Raw genomic sequence first — 19,922 nt, 5'->3', positions numbered from 1 at the left:
ATAAGCTCTGCTAGTGAGGACTTCTTCGTTCCTTTGACACAGTGGCTTCTGTCCATTAAAAGGTTTTGCTAGAACAAAGACAAGTCCGGAAGGTGCTATGAGACTCAAGTTGAGCATTCCCAAGATCCTTTGGAGAAATCCAGGACGGTTCACTTGTTCTAAAACCATCAAAAATGCACAGGCCACGCAGGTCCTGAGTGTGTGAATGAAAGGGGGGGAAAGAAAGGAAAAGAAAAGACAAGAGAAATGTCCAAAGAGCAGAATATGTCAGACGGGCCCTCAACCCATTCCACTGTAGTTTCTTTTTCCACTTTTTATTGTGTAAACTAATAATCAATATCCCCCCACAACAATGCAAATAAATACCAAAATCAGCCCATTTCAACCATTCCTCTACAAAGGAACCCCCAGCCCCTCAAGCCCTTAAGGCAAAATTTGTTTATATTTAATTCACTTTGAAAAATATCAGATCATCAGATACTGGTAAATTTAACAAATATTTGTATATATTAATATAGAGACTCTGGGATTTTCTTCCACTCTCTCTTTCTCGTTTTGGTTTAATATTTCATTTAAAAGCCCCCGCTGAGTTGTTTTCTCTCTGGCTTCCTTTCTAATCCCCCCTTCTCCTTCTTTTTTGTTTTGTTTTAAATATAAAGGCACACAATGAAGCTTTATGCATCTATTAAAATATACACATTTGGTAATCGTAGGTTTCTTTTCCGAGTGCTTTGACAAGTCAGAAATATTTATCGTCGGGTTTTTTTTTTTTTATATCACAGTCGACAACACAAATCATTCTCAAAGGAAAAGGTCACTCCATTAAGATAGCTGCATAAACAGTTTCGTGTTTCGTCATGACACGCCACAAAATCCCATTGCATAGTGCACCAATGGGCTTCGGAAATCACAAATAAACAAACCAAGTAGAGAACAAATTCTTTTCTTTTCTTAAAAAAACAAAGACATCAATTTCATACCAGAACTGCAGAGAACTGTTTTACAGGAAATGCCATCTGCAAAGAAACAACACGTGGGAACTGGGCCACCGATAGACCAGATTTGGGGGGAGGGAAAACGAAAGCCGGGGAAATCATTTGCAACACAAAACACAGTTTTCAGACATTGGCAGTCGTTTGCAGCAACAGTGCAGGGGCTTGGACTAAAGGAATTGCAGAAACCCACCCCTCTGGTCCCATGACCGGAGGTAGAGGGCCTCCAGTGCATACCAAGAGCTCCCAGGGCCCTTCCATTCATTTGTATGGATGGGGACAGCCTGAGATATGGAAAAGGATGCATGCATTAAGCTACCTTGAAAGAGAACTGTGAAAACCTGTAGACAATAGTGGTTGGATCCAGCCAGCCTTCTAAAAATACATGTGCCCTCTTTACCACAGTCCTCATTTCACATGACTTTTATCTCTAGAGCCCCCAAGAAGACCCCCCTCCCCAGCATGACCTTTGGGGATGATCAAGCTGGACTCCCTTTTTCACCAGCTGAAAAATGCAGTTGGATCCAACCCTTTATCCCTAGAGAGGGCAACCAAGTACAGTTCTACTTCTTTATAGAGAAGTGGTTCATTTGCCCACCCGCGTAACTTCTGTAACAATTTCTCCTCTCCTGATTAAGACACCGGCTGAATGTGTGAATGTGTGATTTGACTGGCAAGCAATGTGACTAAGACAACAGGAGGGGGCATAACCATTTTATCTGAGATGGCTCCTTCCCAGGGGATAAGCCAACTCCTGATTCTGCTGCCACCAGCCAGCAAATATGCCTGAACTCAGTCGCCAATCTTAGAACGTTTCTAAGACCGCCATGTTCTCATGGATGAGAGATGCTACGCTTCTCTATGACAAAGATGGTGGTCAGCATGCCAAAAGGTCTTTTGGAAGAGGAAGGTGGACCACCATGGCATGATTTGGATATTAAGAACTATTAATAACAATTTCAAGTTTTGCCTTAGGGACCTAAATTTCTAGCCCATGACAAACCAAAAACAACCCCCAAAACGTACATTATACATATTAGGGCCGGCATCTGTATAACCAAAGATGAGCAGTCGCCAGGCCCACCATTTCTCTTGGGGACACCCTCACCTTTTTACCAGGTGACAGAAAAACTGGTGAGCAGAGTAATGATGGACACATGGGGAGAAGGGGACCTGAAATGGGGCTTGTGGTAGGCAGACAGGGGCCTTTGGGCCCTGTCTGAGCAGGGCCCCCCTAAACCTGGAATGGGCCTTGATAGACATACATTCTGAAAGTGGTCTTTGTTCACTAGAATCAAGTATCTATCTAGGCCTCCTGTGTGTGCAGGTATGGAGCCCTTTCCAGTGCCAAGGGAAGAAAAAAAACACTAGAAGAGAAAATTTTTGCTGAAGTCCAGAATTCAGGGACTTTCATCCCTGCATAAAAAGTCGTTCTGTGCTTGGTGGGTCCTTGCCAGCAGGGGGTGCTGTCAGACTGAGAGGGGAGGGGATCTCCTTCCCTCTTGTACTGCTTCTGACCTTGCTCCTTCCGCCTGAGGAGAAAGAAACCGTGCCTCTCCCTCAGCCGATTTCCATTAAGGGCCTGGATTTCCCTGCCTCTGGCCCGTCCATGGCTCTGCCCCTCTTGACCTCTGAGCAGCTACCATGGGAAGCTCTCCCCTCTGTGCACAACACCTGAGGTTGCCCCACAGCTGAAGAGCTGATGAAGGTGTATAAAACAGGGGTAGTCAACCTGTGGTCCTCCAGATGTTCATGGACTACAATTGCTGGCAGGGGCTCATGGGAATTGTAGTCCATGAAGGATCTGGAGGACCACAGGTTGACTACCCCTGCTGTAAGGGCAATGCTCTAGTATTCACCCCAGACTGGATGGTTTAACCATAGAGTTTTGGGCAAATGCTGGAGTGTCACCTGGCATGATGACATCAACACTCAGTATTTCCTGCTCTATTCCCCACCCCCCTACCCCTGCCATGAGCTGACTGGTGAGAGGAAGGTCTGGCAGAGAGGTGGGAGTTTCTCCACATCTGCAGAAGACCTAGCTTGCTAATGGTTACACCACACAATCCCCAGTGTCATCTGGATTATCCCCCCCCCCCCAGTTTATACACTTCCAAACATACAATAGGTTTAGGGTGATTTTTAAAAATTAGAACCAACCAAATTATTATGAAATTGTGACCGCGGGCTCTGGCGTTCCCCAGAAGTCTTCAGCAGGCCAGATACAAAGAATTGTTTACAAGAATTAACAGGAGTAGGAAAACTAGAGAAAGAGCTTTCAGAGTGGGCTGATAATGCCCCAACTCTGTAGTTTGTCGTTTCAGAGAAATTTACTTCAGATAAATTCTATTAAAGTTCTTGGAACTGCTCTGGAATAAGTAGATTGCAACCTAAGGACTATTTTGCTTCTGTCACACAATGAAATAAATAACTCTACTGAGGTTTTTGCTACCAATAGTACTGGTTTTACTAGAACTAGTAGTGGCAGCAGAAATACTGTTTGGCTGTAAGCATTTCTAACAATAAAATAGGCAGCCAGATATTGAAAAGGCTGCCCAGGCTCGGCCTCAGGTCATCAGGTCTCAGAAGTTAAGAAGGGTTGGTCCTGGCTAGTATTTGTGTAGAATACAGCAGGACTCAGAGGAAGACAACTGCAAACTACCTTTGAACGTCTCTTGCTTTAAAGTCCTCATGGAGTTCCCATAAATCAGCTGTGACTTGAAGGCACTTTATACCACCACTAGGGGTGTGCATCCAGGTATCTGAACCACAAAAATAGCCCAAACTCCCTTATTGAAATTCCTTAGCTCTTCTTTCAGCCAAATATGCATTTCAGTATCTTTTCTACCATCCAATCCCGAAAAATCCCAAAATATTTGGGATTATCTGGGAACACCAGATAGCCACAGTTAAAGGGTGTTTAAAGGGATCACAGTCTCTTTCGATCTTTTGGGAGTGGATTTACAGCTTTCAGAAAGCATTTAAAGGGACTGTGATCCCTTTAAACTTCTTCCCCCCTCCAATGGAAACAATGGAGGATGGAGGCCCCTTCTTTGGAGACCATGGAATTGAACCCCTTTGAAATTTGGGGGTTCTTCTGAGAAGAAGTACCAGTAGTGATGCTGCAGAGCTGGTGCCTCTACCTCAAAAAACAGCCCCCCCCAGATCCCTGGATACCCCAACAGATCCCCATTACACCCTATGGAAGCCATTAATGGTCCCCATGGGATATAATAAGAGACAGAGAAAAAAATGAGATCCCTTCCCCCCAAATCCTAAACCCAAATTTCATATCATATTGGGATTTGGGAATATTGGTAAACACTGATATTTTCCAGCTTTTTTTGTGTGTGTGCGTATCCCTAACTACCAGCAATAATTAATTCGAAGGAGCAGGCGTATATCCCTACTGCAACTAACTATAGGGATCTTGCTCCTTTTAGTCAACATTTCGGAGTTCTTTACTAATATCTAACCACCAACTTTCATTGGCGAGCAGCATTCCCACAGCTATTCCAGCTAGCCGAAGCAGCAATACTGGGAGTGGGGATGTATCCAGCACCTATTATATGTTCAGTGCTGTGCAGAACCTGGAAGTGGCAGCAGAGTCTTTCCCCATAAGCATTTCCCTCTCATATGAAGAGGCCAAGCTGAAAAGAATCAGCATAGCTTGAGAATGGAGCATTTACACAGAGGACTGGAGCTAATGGTGCCAACCTCCAACAGGCACCTGAAGATCTGGGAGGACAATCGATCACCAGACATCAACATGACTGGACTCTGGGGCATTACAGCCTGCTAAGGTCTCTCCCCTCCTCAAACCCTGCCCTGTCCCCCCCCCAAATCTAAAGGTATTTCCCAGCCCAAATCAGGCAGCCTAAATGGAACATGAACAGATAGCGTGGTGAGGCAGCTAAGGACTCAGCAGAGTGTTGCAGGAGCGTACAAGAAATGGCGATAATCTCCCAGCTCTTCCACATTCCCCAGGAAACCTTCCTTCCAAGTCATTCTGTCTACTTTTTTGCTTTATCTGAGCCTCAGCCAAAGGTTACCCCCTCCCCTCTTCTTGACCACCATGGAGAGCTCCACAGGGATCCAGGGTCCATGTTTGTATAGAATCTCTGCATCTTCTTGGCCGTGACTCACGATGGAAGTAAATACATTATTGTTTGCAGAGAGGGATAGTGTTGTATATACTAGAAGTGGAATCTAAGGAACGCTCTGTTTCTGTATCAGCATTTTTTTTAGAAGGGGGAGATTGAAATGCCCTGTCTTAAGTTGCCTCCTGATTTGCGTGGTCTGGATTGAAAGGGGGAGGCAAGGGTTTTGGGCAAGTGGGAGGCCAACCAGTGGGTGTGGATGGGTGTGGATCATTTCACTTCCATATAGGTGCCTTCCATATGCAGGAGTTAGATTTTGGTTGGCTTGATGAAGAAGGGAGGGAGGGAGAGGAAAAAGGAAGGGAGAGAGGGAAGGAGGGAGGGAGGAAGAAAGAGATGGAGAAAGGGAGGGAGGGAGGGACGAAGGGAGGGACATGGACCTGCAGAACCAGTTGAGGGGGCAAAGATCATAGAATCATAGAATCATAGAATCATAGAGTTGGAAGGCCATCTAGTCCAACCTCCTGCTCAACGCAGGATCAGCCCTAAGATGTCCCTTTCCCCCTCTAAACCAGCTTGTATAGCCTGGTTTGTTACATTTACTGAGGGGAGAGGCTATGTCTCAGTGGCAGATCATCTGTTTAGTAGGCAGAAGTTTGCAGGCTCAATCCCTGGCACCTCCATAAAAACAACAACTACCAGAAAAAAACAGCGTTCTGAGAACTGAAGCATTAATTGCCTCAGTGTAAACCTATGCTTTGTGCAGCAGTTAGGGATTTGGAAAGTTAAACATTTAGAAGATTTAGATTTGGATATTTCCTGAGTAGGACTGGACTACACCCACGGGGGAGAGAGGGCTGATGTGCCTGAACCATAGATATATGACCTAAATAAGCAAGAAAGTCCATTGCCACCTTAAAGATTAATGGTGCTTATATCTGCTTGAGGATTCAGAATTCAGAGCTTTCTCTTGCCTCTAGAAGAAGTGGGCCCTGACTCATAATAATCCCAGGCTGAAATAAAGATTAATCTTCAGGCGGCCCACCGGACTTCTGTTTTATTTGGCTACAACAGCATGACATGGCTACCCCTCTGCAATTCTACCTGACCTCAAACCCAGGATGTTGGATTCTTAATCTGAACGCATTCTGCTAAGTAAGAGAGTAGAATGAGATTTTCCAAGCCAATTAACACTCACAAGTACAGTTTTCAAGTTTAATCTTATGGCTGTTCTTAAGCAGAGGTACTCTGTCAGAGTCAGAGTCAGAGCTGAGAGGTGTGATCGGAAGAACCACCTCCTGCAGTTTTTGAGGTGTTCTTTGAAGGCTCTTTGAAGAGTCAGTACATTTAGTGTGCAGGTGAAGGTTCGGGGATCTGGACTAGTTCAACCAGCTGGTTTTTCTATCTGCAAGCAGTAGGAGAACATTCAGTCTGAGATTCCTCAGTAATTAGAAGTGGTATAGTGGCATTGTGTCGGGGGCCCTCACATCTGCGACACAGCCTCTTCCACTATGTCCCCACAAGGGGATTAATATCTAGTGAGCAAAGACCCCTGACTCCAAAGAGATTAAGTTGGCTTTAACCAGGGCCAGAGGCACTATCTCCGGCCTGGTGGATTGCTCTACACAATCAGGGCCCTGCAGGATCTCAGGCAGAGCCTGTAAGACAGAGCTGTTCTGCCAAACCTATGGTCGAGGCCTAGAAACACCATCCTAAATTCTGGCCTCCTTACCAAAACCATCTAATATCCACCTACTGACTACCAAGAGTGTGCACTTTATGTGCCCCTCTTTCGCTAGAGAGGAGGAGGCCCTTCTGGAATTGTTAAGACTTCAAAATTATTTGCATTTGGGGATTTATAGGTCGATTTTGTTGTGACGTGGCCAAAGCATCATGGCACTAAAATAACAACTGGAGCCAACTTGGTGGCATACAGACCACGTCTGGTATGGTATTCTGATTGAGATAACCCAGGACAGGACATTCAGACAGGTTCTTGATGGTTGAAGTGTCCATTCGTATTTACTGACCAAAATGGCTGAATGTACCTGATAGGGCACCCACGGATAATTTGCAAAGTTGACTTGCCCTATGGATTGCTTGATGGAATATCGGTGGTCATGACATATGAAGTCCTACCATAGTTCATCAGGAAACAAATCCAGATAATCAGGACAGAATGAATTCAGAACAAGACAAAGTAAGAAATCCCCCTCCCCCCCAGAAAAAAAAACCACCAAAGGATCATCCACAAGTGTCAAAAGACAAAAGTATTTTGTTTTAGTGAAATGGTGCTTTTGTTCCCATGGGGCCAGGCCTGGTCTGAATCACTGTCATGGCTGGATCACTCTTCTGTTTGTGAGCCAATCTCAGTGAAAACATTACAGCCCTCTCCCTGCATAGATCTACCTATTGACTCGGCAATTGCATTCTAAAAAACGAAAGGTCAAAACCTGACATTCTCTGCCAAATAACCCAACAATTACTTTATGCCCTTACGGCTACCACTGAGTCATTTCCGCAGGGAAAGCATTTTGCCCTGCTGGCCGAACTTGACAAGGCTGATCTTAGGCACCTAAGGTTCCGGGCATGGTCTCCACTAAAACTATAAAAAGACCGTCGTGGGAAAGGTCTTTTCTACACCCAGAAAGACTCTGCCCAGCCGAACCAGCCCTTCTGTGGCCTGAGATGCTGGCAGCACTCAGGGAATTTGGGACCATGAATGATGGTGAAAACGAGGGACTTCTCTCTCTCTCCCTTATTTTAATGCGGTGTTCTGTTAATTCAGGATCAGTACTGGACAGAACCGTCCTGAAGAGCAGAAAAGTGAGCAAGCGAGTGAGTGCGTGAATGATATCATTTCTGAAAACAGAAACTTTATTGAGAGGACGGGGTTGGACACGAGGATCAAAAGAAGCCTTTGTGTTGTAGCCCAAGTGTTTAGCTTAGTGACAAAAAGTGGAACGCCTCGTGTTCTCATTGCACCTACTCTGGCGAGTAGTCTAACTCATCGTTGGAAATCAGGGTGTCCGAGTTCGGTTTGTGTTTCCCTTTACTCTTGGATTTGCTACTTGTCCGACTGCTTCCCTGGGCTTCTGACATCTGCTGGTAAGTGAAACCTTTGTCGTCGGCAGGGTCCCAATCCTGGTATTTTTCCGTTTCCACGTAGGAAAAGCCGTCTTCCACTGAGAAGGGATCAACGTCGGTGTCGTAGCGCTGGTACGTGCTCTGGTGGAGAGCCTCTTCACGGGCGGTGATCTCCAGCGTGCTGTTCCATATGCCGTAGCCAAAATAAATCAGCAACCCTGAGAGAGGGAGGAGAGTTTGACAAGTAAACATCTCTTCTTTGTGCTAGGAAATCGTACTATGATCCAGCGTGAAATATTTCACACCCCCACGAGCCTGTAAGCACTGGGGATAGACACAAGCACTTTATTAGGGTTCTGATTGGGTTTGTTTCCCCCTCATGTTTATGCAGATTCCCTCAGCCTCATAATGGTATGGATTTGGGTTAGTAATTGGGTGCTCATTTCTACTGGTTTCCATGGAAAACTCAGCTCCCACTCTGGCACCCAGCTGGGCATGAAACTTCCAGGGATATTTACCCACCACCCAAGGAATGCTTTCTCCCCAAAATTCATACTTTAAAATCAAGATGATGAAGGGTGCACCCACTCAAACAAATGCAAACTCACACAAATCCTGCAGTAGGTTAATTCATTTCAGCACCTTTCCCCCTTCCAGCCTGTGCCCTGTTTCCTAACCGATGAGCCATAGCCAAGGAGCAGAGCATGTTTTGCATGCAGAAGGTCCTGGGTTGAGTCCCTCACATCTCCCGTTAAAAGGATCAGCTAGCAGGTGCTATACCAACCTGAAGACCCCAGACTATTGGAAGCCCTAGTAAGTACCTGGATGGGAGAGCACCATGGAAGAGTAGGGTTGTTGTGCAGAGGCAAATAATAGCAAACCACTTCTAAATGTTTCTTACTCTGAGAATCCCATGAGGGGTCAGCATATGTCGTGACTTGACCACTTAATTATTAGCAGTCTAGAGCAGCCTTTCTCAACTTTTTTACCATTGAGAATGCCCTGAAACATTCTTCAGGCTTTGAGAAACCCCAGAAGTGGCACAATCATGCACAATATGGTTGGGAAACTTAGCTGTGGACATATCCACGGGGGGCCCTCTCCAGGCCCTCCACTTCCCACCCCCTCCAGGTCCATCACTGGCCATTTTTTGGAGGGGTGAGTGGGTCAACATGACCATATATGGTCATACCACCTGATAAATGCTTAACACGTTTTAAAAATATATAAAATTAACTCCCACCCATTCAGAAAATCCTTCCAGGGCCATCAAGAAACCTCAGGGCTTCATGATGGCCCTGGTTGAGAAAGCCTGGCCTAGAGTGGTACCTGGAAGTGACATCACATCCTCCTGAAATTCCACCCTCCCCAAGTACCACCATCTAAATCTTCTGGACTTTGTCAATGCAATGTTGGGAATGCTAGCAGGTGAATTGGTCAGTGGCAAATGGCTAGGGGGTATGGAAGTTGCTGCCCACTTCTGTGACATTAGCTGATCTGACCAACTCAAGATGCCTCCTTGTCCTGGTTGTTTATTGGTTCTGAAAGTGGAATTCTGTGTTTTAAAATGGAAGTCAGTAACATCAAGTCACAGACCCAATTTTAGCAATCATTATAAATGTAGACCAATTTCATGATTCATGCTTACAATGGATGGCACAATGAAAGATATTATGCTGCACTGATTCTACACAAGTCATTTGATTAATGTTTTGCTGTTATTTTGATGCAGAAGGGGGAAGCTAATAAATTTAGATAGAGCAGAAGATTCCAAGATGGAATTATCTGGCTGTTTTCAACCACTCCCACCTTCAAGACTTACCCACAAAACACCAGACGGCAAACCGGATCCACGTGATCCTTGAAAGTTTGAGCATGAGATAGATGTTTACAAGCATTGCGAAGGCAGGAACAAAAGGCAGACAAGGGGCCATATAGGGGAGCTTTTTTGGGTTTTCTGGTTGCTGAAGAATCACAAAGACCAAGACGACAATCAGCAGGACCATCAGCACCACCAGAAGAATGGCCCACCAACTTTGGTCGTAGAGATAGTCCACCCCAAAAATGATGAAAGAGCAGAAGATGAACATTAGGATAAAAAGCAACAGCACACATGTGGTGACGGTCTGACCAGTAGCTGCAGTGGGCCGATCCATTTTCCCAGGTAATCCAAGGTGGATTCTCATTGTGTAGTAACGTGGGCCTATGAGCTTCTTCAGCTTGATGAGATAGATGTTTTCTGACTCATCTGCCTCGATTCCTGAAGTCATGTCGACGGTACCATAGTTTGGGTGGTTGACATTGTAGGTGGATTTATCCGATTTCCCGATGAGCATCTCATTGTCTCCCAAAGATGGGAGGTTCTTTGCCCCACATGTGTTGGTTGGTGGGCCTGCAAACTCCTCCCCATCGCTTACTGGAGAGCAAGCTTCCTTTTCACAGTCTGCTAAAATGCCTTCTTTCTTCCTTGTGTGCTCTTCAGAAAGGAATTTGACAAAGCCATCAATGTCGCTCTCTGGCTGATACCGGAGTAGTAGGACACATACAGAGACCAAAGTGTAGGCAAGCAGTGTGCCGATGGACATCATCTCTATCAAATCCCTTAAGCTGACTAGGAGGGAGAGGAGTGCTGCAAGACATCCTGAGACAATGCAAGCTACCACAGGTGTCTCTGTGTAGGAACTTACATGGGATAGGAATCTAGAGTATGAAAGAATCAAAATTTTAAAAAGAACACATGAAACATCAACTCCCCAGTATGAATATAGGAGCAGAGACAGCCCAGTAAACAGTACAGGCAGTCGCCAGCAGTACCAGAGTTCAAGAGATCCTGGGATACTCCAGAAAATCTCAAAGGCTGGGAACAGTGTTGCTATTGTTCAGAACAGAACCTTAAAAATAGGGTTGCCATGTAACCAGTTTTAGTGGGGGATCTCTTGATGACTTTCCCCACCACCATCAGGGAGCAGGGAGAATGGAAAGATGTCATCAACTGATGCCAGAAGTCATGTTCTGTTCCAGAACAGGAAGTGACATCATGACGCTCTGGGAATGTCCAAATCTCTATGGTTTTTTTCCATAGAGATTTGAAAATTCCTAGAGCATCATGATGTCACTTCCTGTTTTGGCACCTGAAGTGATATCAGGATGCTCTAGGAGATAGTATCAGAAGTCACTGTAATTTACTTCAAGCCAGTCTTCCTCTTAAGGCAACCTATGATCCTGGTGAGCAGGATGTGATGCATGAGAATCTCCTACTGGCACAGCAGCAGCAAGGCCCTCATCAGCCTCCTCTTGTGTGGCTGCATTCCACCCATTCTTTATGCGCTTCGACATTTAAATGGGTACAGCAACAAATAAATGGTGAATGAATCCTTATTGGGTAATAAATTAAACATCTAATACTTGACACCCCTATTCTCAAGCACCTCCTGATCCAGTGATATGGAAGAAAAGCCGAGATTGGCTCTTTGCTTTGGGGAAGAAGGAAGTGGGGATGGGGGGTTGCCCTTTTGAGGACGACCAAGTACATGGAACTTACCGGAAGAGAAGCCCATCGCCTGCCATGGCGTAAATGACACGAGGCATCGGGAAGAGGGAGCCCAGCAAGCTCACTGTCAACCCAGCAACCGACCCGATGGCAACAATGAACTTCGCAGCGTAGAATCCGTGGACTGCAAACATCTCCATCAGGGGAGACTCAGTATCGATGTCATTGTACGGCACCATCAGAGTTAGGATGATACTCACCTGTTGTGGAGGAAAGAAGCAACCCATGGTGAGTCGTGGTTGTCTATGGCAGGGGTAGTCAACCTGTGGTCCTCCAGATGTCCATGGACTACAATTCCCATGAGACCCTGCCAGCAAATGCTGGCAGTTGTAGGCCATGGACATCTGGAGGACCACAGGTTGACTATCCCTGGTCTATGGCATGCAGTGGCCTGAAGGACATCAGACAGTCATGTGTGGAAGGGCCTCTGCTGGAGTACAATTCTCACTTTCGGCCTTCGGTGGCCATTGGCCCAGCTCCTGGGTGATACGGAAGGCTTACGAACATTCCAGTTGCTCAGAAGTTTAAACAACTGTTAAGCTCTGAAGGCCACAGCACTGCCCTTCTAACCTGATTTTAAAGCAGATTTTAGCTATTCTGGAAGTCAGTTTTGGTAGGGCAATGAGCACAAAACAGGAAAGACAAGACGAAAGCTGAGGTTTCCAGGAAAGCAGCGGCTTTGTTAATTTCCCTCCCGAATCAGACAAATTAGACAAAGGGAAAAAAACCCACCACCACTCTGAAATAAATCCTGGTTGCCTCTGTATCTATTGGCCTTTAGAACTACATTCCCCCCCTCCAAAATGTACTCTTTCTTGCCACTGATGCTGTTGTTGAAGTATTATGGAATGTTCATAAATATTCCAATTGTTCAGAAGTTTAAACAACTGTCAACATACAAGGCCTAAAGATAGACGGGGCTGTTGTTGGAAAGCACAGCAGAGAATTGAGGAGGCAGAATCAGGACAATAGTAGCTGACTTGTTAGACTAAGTAAGTGGACAGTGTGTGTGGGAGTGGTATGTGAATACGGAGGGTGTGTAGAGGGCATGGGCTGTGTGTTAGTAATGTGAATGTGGGGACATATATGTGTGAGTGTTTGAAAGGAGAATGGACCCAGAATATGGCCCATAAAACTCTGTATCTCCACTTGCATATTTTTATGTTTGTGAACTCTGCAGATGCAACTGAATCCCTTTTGGCTCCACTGACTAGCAACTGCCGGCTGATTGGTATAAAAAAGTATGCAACTGAATTGCAGAAAACTGCATCTCTTAACATTTGTCACAAAAGATTGTCTGGAAACATATTCTTACTTCTTATTCTGCTGCCCCTTCTCTTATTCAAGCTATACACTGAATGCTTGAGATAATCTTAAACTTGAAAGTACTTTCTGCCACGGGAGTTTGCAATCTTGTTGAGCCTGCAGGCCCCTTGGGAATTCTGACATAGCATGGCAGGTGTAGAGTTGCCAGCGCTGGGCTGGGAGATACCTGGAGACTTTGGGGGTAGAGTTGGGAGTGGCTGGGATTTGGGGCGGGAGGGAACTCAGTGGAGTATAATGCTATGCTATGGAGTCCACCCTCCAGAGCAGCTATTTTCTCCAGGGGAACTGATCTCTGTTTCCTGGAGATCAGCTCTAAAACCTGGGGATCTCCAGGTCCCACCTGGGGACTGGCATCCTTAGATGGGTGCAGCCACAAAATGGCTGCCATGGCTACCTAGAAAATGGCTGCCACAGCTTACCTTCAGTCGCACAGTGAAGATCCTTGTGTACCTTGGCAGCTTTATTAAATCTGCACAACCAAAGTGTCTAGGGCCTTCAAAAGCCATAATGCGGCACTGACCCCAGAAGACTGTATACCACGATTGTTCCTTAGATGTTCAATGGTCATGTAAGGCAGATCAATATCACCAATATCACATTGCCCTGTTTACTACAGCCGCTTGTTAAATTCACATGTTGAAGCAAGTTTGGAAGTTCCAATTTGGAACTGGGTACAACCGCTCACCCACCCACCATTCTGCACCTTTGTATAAAATAACCGGGGCACCATCCAGGACAAAGTAGGACTTTGTCCTACTAGTCTGATACTTACGGAGACGTAGGCTGTCAGGCAGGTGACCAGAGAGGCCGTGATGGCATAAGGGATAGATGTATTGGGACTCTTGGCTTCTTCTCCAGTGGTGGCGATGATGTCAAACCCAATGAAGGCATAGAAACAGGTGGCTGCACCTTGTAGCACCTGCATGGGGAATGGAATCAGATGAGATAGCCTGAGAGATGGTAGTGAGGTGTGGTGGGTAGAGTCTCAGACCAATATCGGGCAGATCCAGGTTCAAATTCCCACCTGTCCGTGAACTGCACTTGATAACTTTGGGCCTGTCATTCTTCCTTAGTCTAACTGACCTCATAAAGTAGTTGTGATGGGTGCTAGGAAGGCAGGTAGAGAACTACGGGTGCTAGGAAGGCAGGTAGAGAACTACAGGTGCTAGGAAGGCAGGTAGAGAACTACAGATGCTAGGAAGGCAGGTAGAGAACTACGGGTGCTAGGAAGGCTGGTAGAGAACTATGAATTCTGACCTAGGATAAAAAGGGAGGATAAACAAAGATTTTGCTGATGTCCATATGGACATTTTATGTCTTTTGTTACTGATTTTTTTTGGGGGGGAGGAGGCCCCCCAAATTTAAACAAAACATGCTGTGTATTTTCCACTGTGACCTACGGCTAGGTCTCTCCTTGATGGTCTTCCTGACTCCTGGCACAAGAGAATGCCCCTTTGTGTGTTGTTAGCCATACATCCATCCAGTTCCTGAGCATGGTGGACACAGGATATAGCAGATGATCAGCACAGACAGCTCCGACACCTATTTGGCCTGGTGAAGTGGACAACAGACATGTCTCAAGATACCTGCCTAGAAGATTTAATGGGTGATCAGAGCCAGCCCTCCCTGAGATGACTGGATGGGAGGAGACTTCCACACCTGCAGCTTCCAAGGGTGGTATGTTTGGATCAAAGGACAGTTGCCAAGTCTGGGTTGGAGAAATACCTGGAGGTTTGGGGTGTGTGGGGGGTGAGGCTTGGGGGAGGCAGGGTTTGGGGAAGGACCTCAGCAGAGTACAATGCCACACAATCTACTCCTCAAAGCAGACATTTTCTCCAGGGTAACCGATCCCTTTAGTCCGGAGATCAGCTGGAATAATGTGAAATCTCTAGGCCCCACCTAGATTGGAACATTCAATAAGCCACCCCCCTCCCCCCTATGTTTGCTGGGCCTAAGAATTAGAGCAGCCTTTCTCAACTATTTTTACTATTGAGAACCCCCAGAAGCATTCTTCAGGCTTCAGAAAATCCCAGAAGTGTTGCGGACGTGCAGAATACGGTAAGGAAGCATAGCTGTGTACATGCCTACCCAGGGCTCCTTCTCTTCCCACCCCCTCCAGGCCCATCACTGGCATTTGGAGAGGTGGGCAGGTGAACATAAACATATAAGCTCACATCACCCAATAAATTTTTAACAAATTTAAAAAATATATTTAAGAAGGAATTAACTCCAACCCATTATGGTAGAAGAAGAAGAAGAAGAGTTGGTTCTTATATGCCGCTTTTCTCTACCCGAAGGAGGCTCAAAGTGGCTTACAGTCGCCTTCCCATTCCTCTCCCCACAACAGACACCCTGTGAGGTGGGTGAGGCTGAGAGAGCCCTGATATCCCTGCTCGGTCAGAACAACTTTATCAGTGCCATGGTGAGCCCAAGGTCACCCGGCTGGTTGCATGTGGGGGAGCGCAGAACTGAACCCGGCTCACCAGATTACAAGTCCACACTCCTAACCACCTCACCAAACTGGATAGCCCTTCCAGGGCCTTCAATAAATCCCAGGGTCTTACAAAACCTTGGTTGAGAAAGCCGGAAGTCTGTGGATTACATCTTGTGCCAGACACTAAATTTGCCTTTATGTTTCATAAGAACCCTGCTCGAAAAGCACCCCCCCCTGGTTTGAACCCCCCCCTATTTTCAGGCTGCACCTCCATTTAATGCCCCCCCAAAGGGGAAGAACACTGTAAATTAACAAAATGTGTCTACAAGAACTGGAAGTGATGTAGCTACAGCAGGGTCATCAGGGGGTCATGCTGAGGTTTTGTGGGCGAAACTCTATTGTTAGAAGCTAATTATGCCATAGGGTTTTTGCCCCAAGGTCAGATTGCCACCCCCAACATCCTTGACATGCCTATGTCAATTCTGGGTCACTTTTATCTTATGAAATGTTATAAGCTACCCTTAGACCTTGGAGAAGGACAGCACATTGTCTTAATATCCAGTATTTCCCCCTTGTTCCCAATAAGTGCAGCCTGCAGCCTGCATCCCCTGCTGGCTGCCCCAAGGGACCTGGCAAATCTACTTGAAAATCTACTGTAAAACTGCTTACATTTATTTGGATTTGTGTGTGTGCGTATGTGTGTGTAGATGGAAAGGATCAAGAACCTCTTATTTGTTGTTTTTTCCTGAATCCAACCTCTGGGAGAGAAGCAGCATTAACTTGAGCGTAGCCCAGGGTGGATATTTGCAGCCTCTGCTCATCCCTGGATAAAAAAACAGATCTCAGCCAGGCAGGATATCCAAATCTGCTCACATTTCCATTAAGCTTTTTCTGCTACCATGTATAAAATAAGCACCTACCTGGCGGCATAAGGAACTGGTGAAAGCAAACTTCACTGTACTTTTTGCACCAAAAAAAAACAATAACCAAAGCAAATAAGAGAGTTTTCAATTTGACCTACTTTTTAAAAGAAACTGTCTTTCTCTTCGCTTTCTTGCCACAAACATGTAGAGTGCATTGGAAAATTGAACCACATCACAAGCTGGAGGCATGAGCTAATTCCCTCCCCCGCTATTAATGCCCATGGGAAAGTGAAGGAGGAGTTTATGGAGGTAAAAATCAATGGGGCTTTAAAGAAAGTATCACTCTGGCTTGATCATGTCCTACTTTTATGTGTGTGTATATTTCTCCTTCCTCCAAGCACTGGAAAACTCAAGGTAATCTTTGTTTGGGTGGGGGAAAATATTGATGTCTATGTAAAAATCTCTGTAGGATGCAAAAAACAAACAACAACAAAAAAACACAGGTGGCCTCAGGAACAACCAGGAGATCTCATCAGGTCTTAGAAGCTAAACAGGGTCAGTACTTGGATGGAGACCACCAAGAAAGACTCTGAAAGAAGGCCAATCACTTCTAATCCAATCTCTTGCCTTGAAAAACTCCCTGCTGGGGTCTCCTCCTGTCGGAGACTTAAAGAGAGCCATCATGTCCCTTCTCAGCCTCCTTGTCTCCAGAATGAACATTCCCAAGCCCCTCAGCCTTTTCTCATAGGGCTTGTTCCCCAGACCCCAGATCATCCTCGTGTGACATCCCTTTTATATAGGAACATAAGAAGAACTCTGCTGAATCAGATCAGTGGCCACTCTAGTCCAGCATCCTGTTTCACACTGTGGACAACCAGTTGCCCTGGAGGGCCAAGTAACAAGGAACTGAGGCCAAGACCTTCCTCCCACTGATACTGGCTATTAGCACTGATATTTAAAGTTTGGCTGCATCTGGATATGGAGGTTCCTTTTATTCTCCCTGCCTCATTGGACTGCTGTCTCCTCCATGGATCCATGTAATCCCTTCTGAAAGTCATCTGTGGATCCTTCAAGTTAATGATTCTTTGAGTAAAGGATTTCCTTCGATCTGCCCTGCGTCCAACTTCATTCCGCACCTCTGAGTTCTAGTATTTAGAGATGCAGAGAAAAAGTTTTGCCTGTTGCAGGGGTAGTCAACCTGTGGTCCTCCAGATGCTGGCAGGGGCTCATAGGAATTGTAGTCCATGAACATCTGGAGGACCACAGGTTGACCACCCCTGCTCTTATGCATGATTTTACTGATCACATAAGGAAATTTCAAAAAGAGCCCAAAGCGTCCATGTTGACACCCACACACCCGACATTGGTCCCAGCAGTAATTGCCCCTTAAACAGCCTCTTTCCTATTCGAGTATATTTTTGGCAGTGGCATTGGAAAGCCCGCTGCACAGGGAAGCCAGCCTCCAGGTGGGATCTGGAGACCCTCTAGAATTACAGCTCCTCTCCAAACTATAGTTCCCTTGGAGAAAATGGGTGCTTTGGAGGGCGGACTTTGTAGCATTATGCCCCACTGAGGTCCCTTCCCTCCCCAAATATCCAGGAGTTTCCCAGCCTGGATCTGCCCACCCTCCCCACCCACCCTCATCCCTCGCAGGTGGCCAAAGTGAACCCAGCAAATTTACCGCCCCCTCCAATGGCCCCGGCTGGCTGCTTGTATTGATGCCCTTTTTCTTTTCTTTTCAAATTGGTCTCTTCCCGTAAGCAGTGAAGCTGTCGCCTCTCCAATGCGACTTGGCCAGACACCAGCGTGACTGACGCAAATGAAGCTCATGCAAAGTAAAGGCCATTCCCTCCATTGGCACGATGCTCTCAGTGACTCCGTCATGGCGCCATTGGCTGGGAGACAGCATTGCCTGGGGCAGGAAAAGACAGATTAGAAAAGGGACAAGAAAGTGGCAGCAGCAAAGCCGCCAGGAAAGCCAGGGATTGGGTGCGAAACGGGGAGGGAGGCCGAGTGAAATTTCACTCCCCCAAAGCTCTGGCTACCCGTGAGATTGCAGCCTTTGACGACCAGCCTGTTGAACGGAGTCAGAGAGACTTCTGAGTTTATATCAGGGGAACCCTGCTTACATTGTTTCCCTTTGGCTGAACTGCACCTTTCTCACCTGCCTGTTTTCTTGCTAGTGATTGTCTAGGTTGTGCCGCTCTCAGCCTTAGGGTTCCCTTTTAATTAGTAGGTTGTTGTCAACCTTTCAGAGAGCATGCTAATGACATTAAGGCCTGGTTAACTGAGTGCCAGTTTGGTGTAGTGGTGAGGAGTGCGGACTTCTAATCTGGCATGCCAGGTTCAATTCTGCGCTCCCGCGCGTGCAGCCAGCTGGGTGACCTTGGGCTCACCATGGCACTGATAAAACTGTTCTGACCGAGCAGTGATATCAGGGCTCTCTCAGCCTCACCCACCCCACAGGGTGTCTGGTGTGGGGAGAGGAAAGGGAAGGCGACTGTAAGCCGCTTTGAGCCTCCTTCGGGTAGGGAAAAGTGGCATATAAGGACCAACTCTTCTTCTTCTTCTTAATTTCATTGTGTTGGACAATTCTGGCACAGGCCCACCATGAATTTTACCAGCTAAAGACCGGCCACTTGGTTGCTTAAGGGATGGGGTGGGATATATTGGGAAAGCTCCCTGGGTGGTGTTTATTTGGAAGGGGTTAGTGAAAGAAAGGAACATCTAATTCTGGAACAGATCAAGACTCCAATTTCAGAAAGCCTAGGGCAGACATCCCAGAAAATCCTCCAGAGGTCAGAGTTTGGCACGGTTGAGCAACCACTTAAAAAAAGAGAAAGTGTTCATGTTGTGTAGAGGAAAAAAAGACAATATTATTGTTAGAGATAAGAGAGGAGGCTACATGACGCAGCCTGATCTCAACAGCTGTCAGAAGCTAAGCAGGATCAATACTTTGGATGGGTGGCCACCAAGGAAGGCTCTGCAGAGGAAGGCAATGGCCAACCCCCCTGCTTCTCCCTTGCCTTGAGAGCCCCTTGCTGGGGGAAGCTAAGCAGGGTCTGTACTTGAATGGAGACCACCAAGGAAGGCTCTGCAGAGGAAGGCAATGGCCAACCCCCCTGCTTCTCCCTTGCCTTGAGAGCCCCTTGCTGGGGGAAGCTAAGCAGGGTCTGTACTTGAATGGAGACCACCAAGGAAGGCTCTGCAGAGGAAGGCAATGGCCAACCCCCCTGCTTCTCCCTTGCCTTGAGAGCCCCTTGCTGGGGGAAGCTAACCAGGGTCTGGTGGACCATCCAAAAGTGTTGGCCTCACTGTTGAAACAGAGGGAAGAACTGCCCTCCAAGTATTCATAGAATCATAGAGTTGTAAGGGATCTCCAGGGTCATCTAGTCCGATCTCCTGCACTATGCAGGAAATTCACAACTGCATGGATGCTTTAAGCTGATCCTTCATTGAGCAGGGGGTTGGACTAGATGGCCTGTATGGCCCCTTCCAACTCTATGGTTCTATGATCCCTCCCCCCAGTTTAAATTAGTTCACTGGCAGCTGCTATATAATTTTATAGGG

At 46.5% G+C, this 19,922-nt stretch overlaps 1 protein-coding gene across 2 annotated transcripts in view; it reads right to left on the bottom strand.

Moving 5' to 3' along the window:
- Window positions 1-667: 667 nt before the first annotated feature.
- SLC7A14 (solute carrier family 7 member 14) overlaps window positions 668-19,922 on the bottom strand; it is a 59,923-nt gene continuing 40,668 nt past the window's right edge. For both annotated transcript variants that reach the window (XM_077348419.1, XM_077348420.1), the window contains exons 5-8: window positions 13,828-13,974; window positions 11,721-11,929; window positions 10,002-10,879; window positions 668-8,397 (exon numbers count right to left, since the gene is read on the bottom strand). In XM_077348419.1, coding sequence (XP_077204534.1) covers window positions 8,078-8,397; window positions 10,002-10,879; window positions 11,721-11,929; window positions 13,828-13,974 — 1,554 coding nt within the window. In that variant the 3' untranslated portion in view covers window positions 668-8,077. The remainder of the gene's footprint in view (window positions 8,398-10,001; window positions 10,880-11,720; window positions 11,930-13,827; window positions 13,975-19,922) is intronic.

This window comes from Paroedura picta, chromosome 8 (assembly GCF_049243985.1).
Source record: "Paroedura picta isolate Pp20150507F chromosome 8, Ppicta_v3.0, whole genome shotgun sequence".
NCBI lineage: Eukaryota > Metazoa > Chordata > Lepidosauria > Squamata > Gekkonidae > Paroedura > Paroedura picta.
This window is presented reverse-complemented; position numbering and strand designations above follow the sequence as displayed.